The sequence below is a fragment of the Salvia hispanica genome, chromosome 1, assembly GCF_029641045.1.
Source record: "Salvia hispanica isolate PSC_SH4W2 chromosome 1, Shi_PSC_v1, whole genome shotgun sequence".
NCBI classification, from domain to species: domain Eukaryota; kingdom Viridiplantae; phylum Streptophyta; class Magnoliopsida; order Lamiales; family Lamiaceae; genus Salvia; species Salvia hispanica.
This window is the reverse complement of record NC_142692.1, coordinates 68,122,606-68,137,555: the sequence shown is the minus strand read 5'-3', so window position 1 is coordinate 68,137,555 and position 14,950 is coordinate 68,122,606. Positions and strand designations below refer to the sequence as shown.

The 14,950-nt window shown below is 36.5% G+C and overlaps 3 protein-coding genes across 3 annotated transcripts; all 3 read left to right on the top strand.

Annotated features, from left to right (window-relative positions):
- Nucleotides 1–3,265: 3,265 nt before the first annotated feature.
- LOC148934471 (uncharacterized) lies at nt 3,266–4,630 on the top strand (the record flags this gene model as incomplete). The annotated part of the gene is made up of 1 exon (XM_089062311.1): nt 3,266–4,630. A coding segment is annotated over exon 1 (1,365 nt), but the record flags the coding sequence as incomplete, so codon positions are not given.
- LOC148934470 (uncharacterized) lies at nt 4,597–5,638 on the top strand. The gene has a single exon (XM_089066555.1). It carries the CDS (start codon nt 4,685–4,687, stop codon nt 5,636–5,638), a length of 954 nt encoding a protein of 317 aa, XP_088922681.1. The 5' UTR covers nt 4,597–4,684.
- A 2,095-nt stretch (nt 5,639–7,733) lies between these two features.
- LOC148934469 (uncharacterized) lies at nt 7,734–10,106 on the top strand. Its single transcript, XM_089063172.1, has one exon. It carries the CDS (start codon nt 7,734–7,736, stop codon nt 10,104–10,106), a length of 2,373 nt encoding a protein of 790 aa, XP_088919298.1.
- Nucleotides 10,107–14,950: the final 4,844 nt, after the last annotated feature.

Genomic DNA, 14,950 nt, shown 5'->3' with positions numbered 1-14,950 from the left:
TAAAATGACATCGATAATCCAAAAACACAATTGATAGACTAGGAATTAAAATTCCATATCAATAATCCATATGATATCAAAACCAAACAATATCAAAAATCCTCAAAATTCAACAATGTAAATAAAGCAAAATAAACTCTTCTGACTTGAACATGATCATCTCAAAGGTCCACCCCTTCTGTTCATCTTAGTTTGAGCTGCCACAAGCTTGTTATAAAGCTCCAAAAATGAAAACCTTTTGTCGCTAAACAAAATTTCATCTCTGACTTTATTAAAGCTATCTGGAAGCCCATCAAGGATCATCATCTGTTGGGTTTCTGGGTCAATTTTCCCCCCGACAAGTGAAGTTGATTGAAGTAGCCAAGCATGACCAGGGCATATACCCCCACGTCTTGGCCCTCTTCAAAAACATCATTCCTTAAATGCTTCACGGCGATACCAGCTCGTACCTTAGAGGACTTTTCTTCAAACCACGTGGGCTTGTTGACCAACGGCCTTTTGGGATCGTCAAACCTCTCAAGGGCATTGCCAACATTGGCTAAAACGAAGCCCTTGAGATGACATTCCGCGGTATGCCACTGATCACGAAACTCCTTGTCCTCTCCTTGTAGATGGTATGTGGGCGGACGATTCTTGCTGAGAATCAACCTCAAGTCATTGATCAAACGATCAACATCAAGCTTACTTTTCCATTCCTTAAACAATTCAGAGTCATGCTTCCTCGAACTAAGTATGGCATAATAAATATCCCAAGTATCAAACATCTTTCGTTCAAGCTGAGAATAAAGACCAATAATATAAACATGTAAAATTTCAAAGAATTGCAAATAACCACAAAACAATTCATCAATTTTACATCCACAAAAATCAAGCACAAACGTTCTTCTACTAGGAAGCCGAGTCTTATTCATGCAAGAAATTCATTATTTTTACTGGCCACAATGTCGACAGATAGTCCAGAGACCATAAGAATGGCATGGCTGACTAACAATGCTAAAGCGTATAACCATAAAATTAAGCACTAAGGATTCTTTACTTGTGCGTGAACTCCTCTAAAGAAAGGTCGGACCGGACAAGCACCTCCTCCTATAGCTCCCTCTAAGTATTATTAAAATACAATCCTTATAATTTCGCAGCAATATTGCTCCGGTAAAAACCAGTCGCGATATTACTGAAAAACTAATTTTACGATTTTAATAACCTTTATCTAGAGAAGTCAAAACTTACGAACTGGTAATGCTCCTCCCGTAAAGACAGGCCGGTCAATACTTCGCACTAAGACCATAATGGAGGCCATATACAAACGTGTTGTAATTATCGCTTCATATTTTCTTATTGGTGGTTTTAATAGTTTAATTATTACTCAAGCAGATAAGGCAGATATCCACATTCAAAGAACAATTAAACATGTACTAGCTATGCATGTGAGGCAATAAGTACATAGGCGATGCATGAGTTAAACTAGATTTTAACAAATAAAATCATAACCCACAATTAAATATCCATCATCATCAATAAAACATGCAAACACATTTACAAAAGGTTCACATAACCATAAAGATGAAACTTGATCATTTAATTAAGCATCTAAAATAAATATAGATAGAAACAAAGTTCTACCTTCACATAAACAAGATTATCTAGACATTAAGTCCAATCTTAAATAATCATACATTATTAGTTAAAATAACGTATCTTGATTATTAGAATTACCTTTTAATACTATTAGGATTTACTTAGATAGAATTAATCCATCATTATCCTAAAATTAATGTCTAGGTGTATATCATAAAAGATTAGCTAAGTCTTAATTTAAAATGCCCACTTGGATAAAAAATCCGCACTTATCCAATTAAGACTAAATGTAACACCCGTCTTTTTAGTACCTTTTCGATTAGTTTTGTTTTGAGAACGAGCGAGTGATAGACCTTGATTAAAATACTGTCTTCGTTTTGTTTAGTTGCGAATGGAATTTTCGAATGCTTGTTTGGTTGTTGATTAATTGTGTGGTAAAAATAGTCGACGAGATTATTGTGAGAATCGTCGAAGGAAAAATTAAGCGTTCGTCTAAGTACTTGGAACAACACCAAAGTACTAAAATAATAAAACACCACAATTAAATCCAAGCACTAAATTTCATATATTTTTGTTCCTATCACTTTTATCTATTTTTTATTCTTTTCTAGCTCTTTATCCTTATTCAATTAGGCTATTTTTATATAGCCATTTATTCCTAATTCTTATTAAATTACCGCAGTCAACATAAATCTCTTCTCCAAATCTTTTCTACACGTTTTCTTCTCTTCATCAATATCTCCAAACCCAAAAATCTCTCCAACAAACCGATCAAATTGTTCTATATACTCCTTCCCCACGTTTTCATCTTTTTGCATCTGTCGTCCCATAACCCTTGAGCACAGAGACGAAGGGACAATGGGGCCTGGGGGGCCCAGGGGCCCCTCAACAATTCTAAAAAATCACAGGGGTATTTTAGTAATTTCATAATTATTAATTTTAATTAATAAAAAATACTCAATTATTTTCTATTTTCTTTCATTCACAGTTGTAGCCGTTCTCTCCTTTCTGCTAAACCTAGGAATCTCCCGTGGAACTTTCAGCTCGTCGTCGCCGCAGCATCCATTGTCGTTGCTGTTGCCTCCGTGTCGCTGGCGGATTGTTGCTGCGACTGTCCTCGTCGTTGACGCTGGCTGCTGCCGTTATCTTGTCTCCGTGTCGATTTTCCCCCAAATTCTGGCAAGTGTAAAATCAAAACTGCTATGAAGCATAAGAAATTAAGACTTTGCGGACTGCGAATGATTTTATTATGTTGTGTTTTAGGTTTAATTATCATGTTTATTGCAATTTGCATCAATCTTATAAATATTTGTAATTTGTAAACATGTTCTTGAAGCAACCATTGAATGATTGAAAGGGCAAAAGCACAGAGCATCTATGTAATTTTTTTTCTCGAATTCTGGAGTGGAATGGAAATAGAATTGCTTTGATGGCTATTAATAATTTACTGCTATGTAATTCATTGGATTTATATATGGACAGAATGTGGACTTGTGGTCCCTACTGACAAATATTTTTATATATATGTATAATGTATATGTGGTGTATAATTGTATAAACAAATGAAAATATAGCATATATTTATATATAATGACAAATGGACACAGTATAATGTGTCATGATTTATGCATTTCACTGTTAATAAACTTTGTTTCAAATTTTGAATGCAGGTGCTTGTTGAAAATTGAAAATGGATCGATATTTTAAGAAACTTTCTCCTAGTGTTGCTGCTTCATCTTCGTCAGTCAGTGGACCTACACTTCTTCAACCTCAAGAGTCATTGAATGAAGATGAACTTGAAGCTGATCCAGAAAATATTCAAAGTGATCCAGGGGAACGACCTAATATAATGAGATATCCGTCAAACTCAATAGAACGGGTGCGTAGAGCTTACTTACTTAAAGGTCCATGTCAACCGCGCGAGCATGATTTTCCTCCAAGAACTGATGGAAAGCGACAACGTAGATTTGTTGCACATTGGTTTGATGAATTCAAAGATTGGTTGGAGTATAGTATTACAAAGGATGCAGCATATTGTTTATATTGTTATCTTTTCTCTAGACTCCATGGAAATGGACAGGACGCTTTCGTATCTGGAGGATTTACAGCTTGGCGCAAGAAAGAAAGGTTGAGAGATCATGTTGGGGATCATACAAGTGATCATAATAAGTGTAGATTAGCATGTCGAGATTTGATGAATCAAGCCCAACACATCGAAGTGTGTATATCTAAACAATCAACAACATCTAAGCTTGAGTACCGTCGCAGATTAGGTACAACTGTTATGTGTCTTCGCTATCTTATCAAGCAAGGATTACCCTTTCGTGGAAATGATGAGTACGATGAATCCTTGAATCAAGGTAATTTTCTAGAGCTTTTGAAAGTTGTTGCTTCTTGCAATGAAGAGATAGCTAATGTTGTACTGAAAAATGCTCCTCAAAACCTCAAACTGACATCATCGGATATTCAGAAAGACATCATTAATGCAGCTTCTGTTGAGACAACGAAACTTATTCTAGATGATATAGGAGACAACTCTTTCTCCATATTAGTCGATGAGTGTCGAGATGTGTCTATCAAAGAACAAATGGGTGTTGCGGTACGATATGTGGATAAGAATGGATGTCTCAAAGAACGTCTTCTTGGTATTGTGCATGTCTGTGATACGGTTGCAACCACACTTGAGAAGGCACTTGATTCTTTGTTATCAACTCATAGTTTAAGTGTATCAAGTTTGAGAGGTCAAGGATATGATGGTGCAAGCAACATGAGAGGAGAATTCAATGGGTTGAAAAGTTTGATTCTCAAGAGAAATCCTTGTGCTTATTATGTGCATTGTTTTGCACATCAGCTTCAACTCACAATTGTTGCGGTTGCTAAAAAACATACAAGTATTGGGTCTTTTTTTAATTCTATCACCCGTTTGTGTAATGTTGTTGGAAGTTCTTGTAAGCGCAAAGATGTGCTACGAGAGAGTCAAAGAGCTAAGGTTGTTGAAGCAATCGCAAGTGATGAAATTGATACCGGAAGAGGATTAAATCAAGAGAAGTCATTGAAACGACCCGGAGATACTCGTTGGAGTTCGCATTATGGTACTCTCATCAACTTGATGCATTTATTTTCTTCTATTAATGATGTTCTTGATTATGTTGGGGAGAATGGTTATGAGGATGCAAATAGGGCTGAAGCTGAGGATGTGCAAGCAATTCTGAATCATTTTGAGTTTATCTTTGTGTTGCATCTTATGAGGAAACTCTTGGGAATTACACATGATCTCTCTCAAGTTCTACAAAAGAAGGATCAAGACATTGTTAATGCTATGAATCTTGTCAAAGTAGCAAAAACACGTTTACAAGTAATGAGGGAAAAAGGTTGGGAGGTTTTGCTTACTGAAGTTACAAAGTTTTGTAGAACAAATGAGATTGATGTTCTTGACATGGAAGATGAGTGTGTAGTTAGAGGAAGAGGAAGACGTAAAATTGAGAAAATAAAAAATCTCCACCATTATCGAGTTGAGTTGTTTTGTTTAGTCATTGACATGCAAGTTCAAGAGTTGAATCACCGTTTTAATGAAGTCAACACAGATTTACTTCTGTGTATGACATGTTTGGATCCTAGAGACTCATTTTCTGCATTTGATTCAGAGAAGCTGCTTCGCCTTGCCAAGTATTATCCATCTGAATTTTCTGAAGTTACTCTGTATGAGCTTGAAAGTCAGCTTGATAACTTTATTTTTGATGTTCGCACAGATGAAAGGTTTTCAAAAGTATCGGGAATTGCAGGTCTTGCTCAGAATATGGTTTCTACAAGGAAACATGAGAATTTTTCGTTGGTTTATTTGTTAATTAAATTGTCATTGCTCTTACCCGTTGCCACTGCTACAGTAGAAAGAGCTTTTTCAGCAATGAAGCTCGTTAAGACTTCTCTACGGAATCGTATGGGAGACCAGCTATTGAATGATTGCTTAGTTCCTTATATTGAGAATGATGTGTTTGTTAATGTAACTGATGAAGCTATTATGCAGCGGTTTCAGAAGATGAAAAGTAGAAGAGGAGTGTTATAGTATCATTGTACGGAACTATGTATTTGCAACATCATATTTATATTATTTAATATTATTTATGTTTCATTTTATTATTTGAATTTTTTATTCGGGCCCCCCAAGCGTAAAATCCTGGCTTCGTCTCTGCTTGAGCAGTTTTTTTTTCATCTCTTCCGTGAAGGTAATTTCTTCCCATTCTATTGAATACGAAAACAAAAACCTCCATAATTGTTGATTCCATAATTTGATATTACAGTGGGAAGAAGAAGCAGAGTGTTGTGATTACCTTCATTCCTTCCAAAGGTATATCTATTATTATTATTTTTTTTCTGAATCCCTGCATCCCACTCCATGATTAGTGTCACATAATCACACACGGGAATAAGCCCTTTTGAAATTCTTGAAACTGTTAAATGATGGATTCGTGTGAAAGCATCAATCTTTAATGCTTGAGATGTGCCTTCTGTGTTTCTTTTCAATCCCAAATTCCTAAATCCCTATGCCTGCCCTTTATTAAGTGAAATCAAATAAATAGAAATTTTTAATAAAAGAGCTAGGGTGAGGTTCAAGAGAGAGAGACGAACCTGTTGTCGGAGTAGCTGGCCATCGGGATAGGTGGTGGACAGCAGCGGCGGACAGAGACGTAGTAGCAGTGGCAGAACCGGCTGACGTCGAGGGCGTCGAAATGTAGACGGCGTCGCTCGCGGAATGAGAGAGAGAGAGAGAGAGAGAGAGAGAGAGAGAGAGGGAGGAGTTAGGATTGTTTCTGTTTTGTAAATTGTAGACGATAACTGAGAGATAGGGGGCGTGAGTCAAGGTAAGGAGAGGAGTTTTAACAGTTTAGATATCAGAGGAGGGAGTATATAATTCTTTTTCAGTCCATGATGGATAAGAAGTAGACGTGTTTAGTGTAGGAGTATACATGTGTGCCTAGTTTTTATTTTTGACATTTAATAATTCCTCTTTCTTTTTGCAAATATGTGGAGTTGAATATATTTTTGTTTTTATGTTAACATGTTGGAAAGTGAGTAGTTACGTGTAGATGGCTGGGAGTATAACAATAGTTATTTTAATTCTTTTACCTTGTGTTACATGTGGGATAGGGAGTATACGTGTGGTGACAGGGAGTATTTTGGCTACTGTTCTTTCCTTTCTTTAGTTTAAGTGTTAGGAAATTTAATATTTATTGGGCCATGAATTGTTTTGGGCTAATTGGAATTTAAGTTGAGAAACTACTTTTTTTTAAATTCATGAGTGTCTCTTGTATGCAGAGACGAAGGGACAATGGGGCCTGGGGGGCCCAGGGGCCCCTCAACAATTCTAAAAAATCACAGGGGTATTTTAGTAATTTCATAATTATTAATTTTAATTAATAAAAAATACTCAATTATTTTCTATTTTCTTTCATTCACAGTTGTAGCCGTTCTCTCCTTTCTGCTAAACCTAGGAATCTCCCGTGGAACTTTCAGCTCGTCGTCGCCGCAGCATCCATTGTCGTTGCTGTTGCCTCCGTGTCGCTGGCGGATTGTTGCTGCGACTGTCCTCGTCGTTGACGCTGGCTGCTGCCGTTATCTTGTCTCCGTGTCGATTTTCCCCCAAATTCTGGCAAGTGTAAAATCAAAACTGCTATGAAGCATAAGAAATTAAGACTTTGCGGACTGCGAATGATTTTATTATGTTGTGTTTTAGGTTTAATTATCATGTTTATTGCAATTTGCATCAATCTTATAAATATTTGTAATTTGTAAACATGTTCTTGAAGCAACCATTGAATGATTGAAAGGGCAAAAGCACAGAGCATCTATGTAATTTTTTTTCTCGAATTCTGGAGTGGAATGGAAATAGAATTGCTTTGATGGCTATTAATAATTTACTGCTATGTAATTCATTGGATTTATATATGGACAGAATGTGGACTTGTGGTCCCTACTGACAAATATTTTTATATATATGTATAATGTATATGTGGTGTATAATTGTATAAACAAATGAAAATATAGCATATATTTATATATAATGACAAATGGACACAGTATAATGTGTCATGATTTATGCATTTCACTGTTAATAAACTTTGTTTCAAATTTTGAATGCAGGTGCTTGTTGAAAATTGAAAATGGATCGATATTTTAAGAAACTTTCTCCTAGTGTTGCTGCTTCATCTTCGTCAGTCAGTGGACCTACACTTCTTCAACCTCAAGAGTCATTGAATGAAGATGAACTTGAAGCTGATCCAGAAAATATTCAAAGTGATCCAGGGGAACGACCTAATATAATGAGATATCCGTCAAACTCAATAGAACGGGTGCGTAGAGCTTACTTACTTAAAGGTCCATGTCAACCGCGCGAGCATGATTTTCCTCCAAGAACTGATGGAAAGCGACAACGTAGATTTGTTGCACATTGGTTTGATGAATTCAAAGATTGGTTGGAGTATAGTATTACAAAGGATGCAGCATATTGTTTATATTGTTATCTTTTCTCTAGACTCCATGGAAATGGACAGGACGCTTTCGTATCTGGAGGATTTACAGCTTGGCGCAAGAAAGAAAGGTTGAGAGATCATGTTGGGGATCATACAAGTGATCATAATAAGTGTAGATTAGCATGTCGAGATTTGATGAATCAAGCCCAACACATCGAAGTGTGTATATCTAAACAATCAACAACATCTAAGCTTGAGTACCGTCGCAGATTAGGTACAACTGTTATGTGTCTTCGCTATCTTATCAAGCAAGGATTACCCTTTCGTGGAAATGATGAGTACGATGAATCCTTGAATCAAGGTAATTTTCTAGAGCTTTTGAAAGTTGTTGCTTCTTGCAATGAAGAGATAGCTAATGTTGTACTGAAAAATGCTCCTCAAAACCTCAAACTGACATCATCGGATATTCAGAAAGACATCATTAATGCAGCTTCTGTTGAGACAACGAAACTTATTCTAGATGATATAGGAGACAACTCTTTCTCCATATTAGTCGATGAGTGTCGAGATGTGTCTATCAAAGAACAAATGGGTGTTGCGGTACGATATGTGGATAAGAATGGATGTCTCAAAGAACGTCTTCTTGGTATTGTGCATGTCTGTGATACGGTTGCAACCACACTTGAGAAGGCACTTGATTCTTTGTTATCAACTCATAGTTTAAGTGTATCAAGTTTGAGAGGTCAAGGATATGATGGTGCAAGCAACATGAGAGGAGAATTCAATGGGTTGAAAAGTTTGATTCTCAAGAGAAATCCTTGTGCTTATTATGTGCATTGTTTTGCACATCAGCTTCAACTCACAATTGTTGCGGTTGCTAAAAAACATACAAGTATTGGGTCTTTTTTTAATTCTATCACCCGTTTGTGTAATGTTGTTGGAAGTTCTTGTAAGCGCAAAGATGTGCTACGAGAGAGTCAAAGAGCTAAGGTTGTTGAAGCAATCGCAAGTGATGAAATTGATACCGGAAGAGGATTAAATCAAGAGAAGTCATTGAAACGACCCGGAGATACTCGTTGGAGTTCGCATTATGGTACTCTCATCAACTTGATGCATTTATTTTCTTCTATTAATGATGTTCTTGATTATGTTGGGGAGAATGGTTATGAGGATGCAAATAGGGCTGAAGCTGAGGATGTGCAAGCAATTCTGAATCATTTTGAGTTTATCTTTGTGTTGCATCTTATGAGGAAACTCTTGGGAATTACACATGATCTCTCTCAAGTTCTACAAAAGAAGGATCAAGACATTGTTAATGCTATGAATCTTGTCAAAGTAGCAAAAACACGTTTACAAGTAATGAGGGAAAAAGGTTGGGAGGTTTTGCTTACTGAAGTTACAAAGTTTTGTAGAACAAATGAGATTGATGTTCTTGACATGGAAGATGAGTGTGTAGTTAGAGGAAGAGGAAGACGTAAAATTGAGAAAATAAAAAATCTCCACCATTATCGAGTTGAGTTGTTTTGTTTAGTCATTGACATGCAAGTTCAAGAGTTGAATCACCGTTTTAATGAAGTCAACACAGATTTACTTCTGTGTATGACATGTTTGGATCCTAGAGACTCATTTTCTGCATTTGATTCAGAGAAGCTGCTTCGCCTTGCCAAGTATTATCCATCTGAATTTTCTGAAGTTACTCTGTATGAGCTTGAAAGTCAGCTTGATAACTTTATTTTTGATGTTCGCACAGATGAAAGGTTTTCAAAAGTATCGGGAATTGCAGGTCTTGCTCAGAATATGGTTTCTACAAGGAAACATGAGAATTTTTCGTTGGTTTATTTGTTAATTAAATTGTCATTGCTCTTACCCGTTGCCACTGCTACAGTAGAAAGAGCTTTTTCAGCAATGAAGCTCGTTAAGACTTCTCTACGGAATCGTATGGGAGACCAGCTATTGAATGATTGCTTAGTTCCTTATATTGAGAATGATGTGTTTGTTAATGTAACTGATGAAGCTATTATGCAGCGGTTTCAGAAGATGAAAAGTAGAAGAGGAGTGTTATAGTATCATTGTACGGAACTATGTATTTGCAACATCATATTTATATTATTTAATATTATTTATGTTTCATTTTATTATTTGAATTTTTTATTCGGGCCCCCCAAGCGTAAAATCCTGGCTTCGTCTCTGCTTGTATGTGAGACTGATGCCGACGGGAGGGAGTATATTTTGTTAGATGTTGTTTTGGTTAATTGATGAGTCTGTTTTATTATTTGTGAATGAGGGATATATTTTTCACACACGTAGGATCATGCATTGTCTTTAATTAAATTATTTAGCAAAGCCTGATTTTTGCATATCATGTTATTTCAAAAAGGGTGAGCTTGTACACGTGGGTTGCGGTTGGAAAAGGAAGTGATTGAGGAGTAAGCTTGTGAGGTGGGCTTTCGTTTTAAATAAGGACTATGTCCTAAATACTATTTTTTATGTGAAAGAAGGTGAAAATTGTTTGTCTTGCCATGTTTTATGTTTGAATGAACCTATCTGAAGTGGCTATGCCATGTATGTTTAATCGAATTCGGGTCCCAGTAGGGCCGCAAACCCTGCTCGGACTAGTGTACACCCAGTAGATCGTGCGCTATCTCTTTGGAGTTGGCCGGTCTAGTGACTTGGTTCGTGGCCACGTTCCTTGTCATGTATGTTCAGATATGGTGATGGTGATGTGAATGGAAAATGGTTGCAACCGAAATTTATGTAAAGATGATTTTAGTGACTTGGGTTCTTTTCAATTAAAACCCCCAAGATCACTCGTTATGGCTTGACAAACGGTTTTGGCATGTGTCCACTGAGTGCATCAAGTACTCAGCCCTGCATATTTGTTTTCTTAATGTGCAGATTGAGCGACGACGGGCGTGGAGGATGTTGAGCAAAATTCATGGATTAATTATGTTTGGCTTAATATTGTTGGATATGTCGTGTCTTCATACTCGGCATTTTCCGTGTCTTGAACGCTTCCGCTAAGTGTCTTTTCTTTAGAATTGTTTTAGTATTGAGAACCTAACTCTTTTCAAAATATTCTACTTTCTAGTCTTTATTTCTTAGAATTGGTACTTTGTTGAAATGATACTATGTTGTTTTCTAAGTTATTTCAATTATTTAAATATTTTGGTCAAAGATGTGTGTTTCCCCCTTTCTTCCCCGCTTCTTTAATCATCCCCTAGTCGCGATCAACCGTATTTTCTATCCTTAGAAAATACGGGCGTGACACTAAATCCATTTAAAACACACCAATTAAATTCGAGAATTAAAATTTCTCATAGCTTTCATAAAATCACATTACAAGTAGAACTTTATTACATCTTTAATTCATAATGATATTTTCTAGATGAAATAAAAAATTCACCTTTATCAAAATTAAAGACAAAATTCTACTTAAATAAATAATTAAGGATTTTAATAGCAAAATTAATGCTCTATGAATTTCTCATATCTTTAAATCAATTCGATGTTATCTAGATGAAATAAATTCACCTTCATCAAAATTAAAGATAAAATTCAAATTAAACTAGGAATTGAATTCCAATTAAAATCCAATTAATTATTTAAACTTTAATAATTTAGGATTTTAGGTAGCATGTTAATGCCAAATGAATTTATCACTTCTTTAATTAAACCGATGTTATCTAGATGAAATAAAATTCACCTACATCATATTAAAGAAAAAATTCAAACTAGGAAATAAATTCCAATTAAAATCCATCCAATTATTTCTTATGTAATTTTCGAAATTTTCAAGGTTTAAAACAATTGAAAACTCATGTCTTTTCCTTAGGTATATTTCTAGGAAATAATTCCATAACACACCAATTAAAAATTAAGACAATTTCAATTAAACCTCAAAATTAAAACATGAAAGCATATTAAGAAAATATTCTTTAAAATTCTATCCAATTAACCAAAAATTAGTTCTAACAAATATTTGAATTTCCTTATGTTAATTACCATGATATTATCTAGATGGAATTAATCCACCAAAATCAACTAATTAACAATTAAATCAATTATTTGACTAATTATTCAATTGGCAATTTTAAAGAAGGCAAATATTCTCTTTTAAACATTAGAATCTTGACTTAATGACAAAATCATTCTAATTCTCACAAGATATTTTAAATATTCTAGGTTTAGGATTTTAAACCACAATTATAAATAGCTTGTGTCTTGAGAAACGAAAAACACGAAAAACGAAAAACGAGACGACGCGACGACGCAACCCAAACCCTAATTAGGGTTTGGGCCGCCTCGGGCCTCGCGGCAGCCGCTGCTGCCGCGCCCGAACTCCGCCGCCTCCAGCGGCCTCCGGCGCTGCTCCCACTGCAGCGCCGCCGCGACCATGCTGCCTGGAGAAGCTCTCGCCACAGCCGCCGCTGCCGCCCGCCGCCGCTGCTGCTCGCCGTCGCCCGAAGACGACACTGCTGCCGCTGCCTGCCGCCGCCTGCCGCCGCCCGAAGACGACGACGCCGCTGCCCGGAGAGGAAGCTGCTGTCCGACGAGGACAACTCTTCCATCATCGCCCGAAGGCGACGCAGCTGCTGCCGGAGCCGCTGCCCGCTGCCGCCGCTGACTCCCACTCGACCGGAGCTCTCTCTGGTCGACGACCGTCGCCGGCCGCCGCCCCCGAGCCCCTCTCCGTCGCGTTTCCCGGTCGGCAACGAACTAGGGTTTTCGAACCCTAGTTTAAAAAAAAAAAAATTGTTTTTTTTCGATTTTTTTTTTTAATTAACTCGATTTATCGTGGTCGCTTCGCTTGACCACGATCTTAAATCTTAATTAATCGTTTCTTAAATTTTGCAACAATCTTTTATGTTCATATCAAACATGCATATTTAAATATCTAGCATTTAGCAATTTAAATTATTCTTGCATATTAAGAACATAAAAACTATAGATCTGTGAATACTTGCCTAGATCTAGAATATTCTTGTGAAAAACTTGAATAAAATCCAAGATTCATAATATTCTTTCATCGATCCAAGTATTCAATCATGGACCACTTTATTTCTTGATTCAAAAACATATATTCACTTAAACACATACATATATGTAATTACAAACATATAATCTAGTACATATTACTTAGAATATATAGATCTAATGATGTTCATCATAGATCTAGAATATTTTTGTGAAAAACTTGAATAAAATCCAAGTTTCATAATATTCTTTCATCGATCTAGAACATCATATCATAGATCGAAAAATAAAATCAAGAAAAACATAGATCCAATCAAACATTGCATTATTTTCGAAAATCTCAAGTTATTACACTACAATTTTCGAAAAATTCAATTAATCCCAAGTTGACCGATAGGAGTATATAATTGGGTTGATCCCAATTTAAATTGTTGGGCCACTACTAATTTCTAGATTTGGGGCCCAAGGGATTAATTCTACACATGAGCTGAAATTAAAGAGTTGGGCCAAGTATCATTCCTCATTTGAAAAAAATTAGGAGAGTAAAGAAGTTATAATTCAGTTAAGGAAGTGGGCCGAGAACTATTTAAGCTTGGTTGGAATAATTAATCTTTGGGCCAAAATAAATTAAAGAGGGAGAAGAACAAATGGGCGGCCTTAAGAAAAATCCGAAGAAAGGGATTTAAGAAGAGGCTTTCCAAGAATTTTTATTCTATTAAATAAGTGCCCAAACATTAATTTTAGAGAAAGTAGAATTTCTCCAAAGTTACTAAAGAGAATAAATAAACTCTGCAGAGTAGTGAACCCGAGGTAGGATTGAGAAAAAGAAAATCCTATGAGACGAGACTAAGATATAGGTGCTATCCGGTAGGATGCATGCATTCTTTCTCCAGAAAAATAATTAAAGTATTAATTAGCGTGATACGCTATTTATTTTCAAGGGATAAATTGCTCAAGGGCGAGTGAGGCCAAAGCGAGCATTTGAGTTGAGACATAAGCATATCAGGTGGGCTTTCTTTTAATATCCAGCACTATAGTGTGGATATAAAGCAAATACTTTTGAAGTTATGAAAAATCCTCTTCTCAAAATGAAGCAGTGTTTGTTTTAAAAGTTGTTGTCATGCCATAAATTGTTTATTTGAGGCCTATCTGTTGGGGCTATATGCCGTGGGTTCTGGCAATGCCAAACCAAGCTAAGTAACGAATTCGGTTCCCAATAGGACCGCAAATCCTGTTCGGAATAAGGTGCACAAGGGCCGTGAGCCATCTAAGAGAGTTGGCCGGCTATGGTGTCCGCTGAAGGTGGCCACCTTCACGGTACACGATTCACAGATATGGCAGCAAATTTTGAAGGAACTTAGACTGCGCAGTTGGACTTTTAAGATCACAAAAGAATTTAGTATGCTCGGGCCTTTTAAGAAAAACCCCCGTGTGATACTGTGGATGGATGACAACTATATAATGTATGTTTTGTTTTCGGCACGTGTCCACTGAGTACTCTAGTACTCAGCCCTGCATGTATTTATAAATGTGCAGGTTGAACGTCGAGAGGATGGGGAAAATGATCGGAGTCGATGCTATAAATCAGTTAAGAGGGTCTCTCACGAATTGTGTCTTCATACACAAATTCGTTTAGTAAGGACTATTCCGCTGCGTTTTTCTTTTGTTGAGAACTCTTGTAGTTTCACCATTGAACTCTGATCTATCAACAAGATTTTTTGTAAGAATGTTTAGACCATGCAATGGCAGGCTAAATTTCATAATTATTGATTTGGCATTGAAGCAATTCCTCAAGCTCTTTCCCCTTTTTCTTCCCCGTTTCTTTAATCCCCCTTCTTAGTCGCGGTTTGCCCGTTTTCGCTATCCTTAGCAAAAATAGGGTCGTGACAAAAGATGTCAACTTAAGTTCGATGATATTTTCGACTTAGAATTAT

Bases quoted from the DNA above. Each gene is read 5' to 3' on its own strand.
- LOC148934470 (XM_089066555.1), top strand. From the start codon at position 4,685: ATGCATTTATTTTCTTCTATTAATGATGTTCTTGATTATGTTGGGGAG.
- LOC148934469 (XM_089063172.1), top strand. From the start codon at position 7,734: ATGGATCGATATTTTAAGAAACTTTCTCCTAGTGTTGCTGCTTCATCT.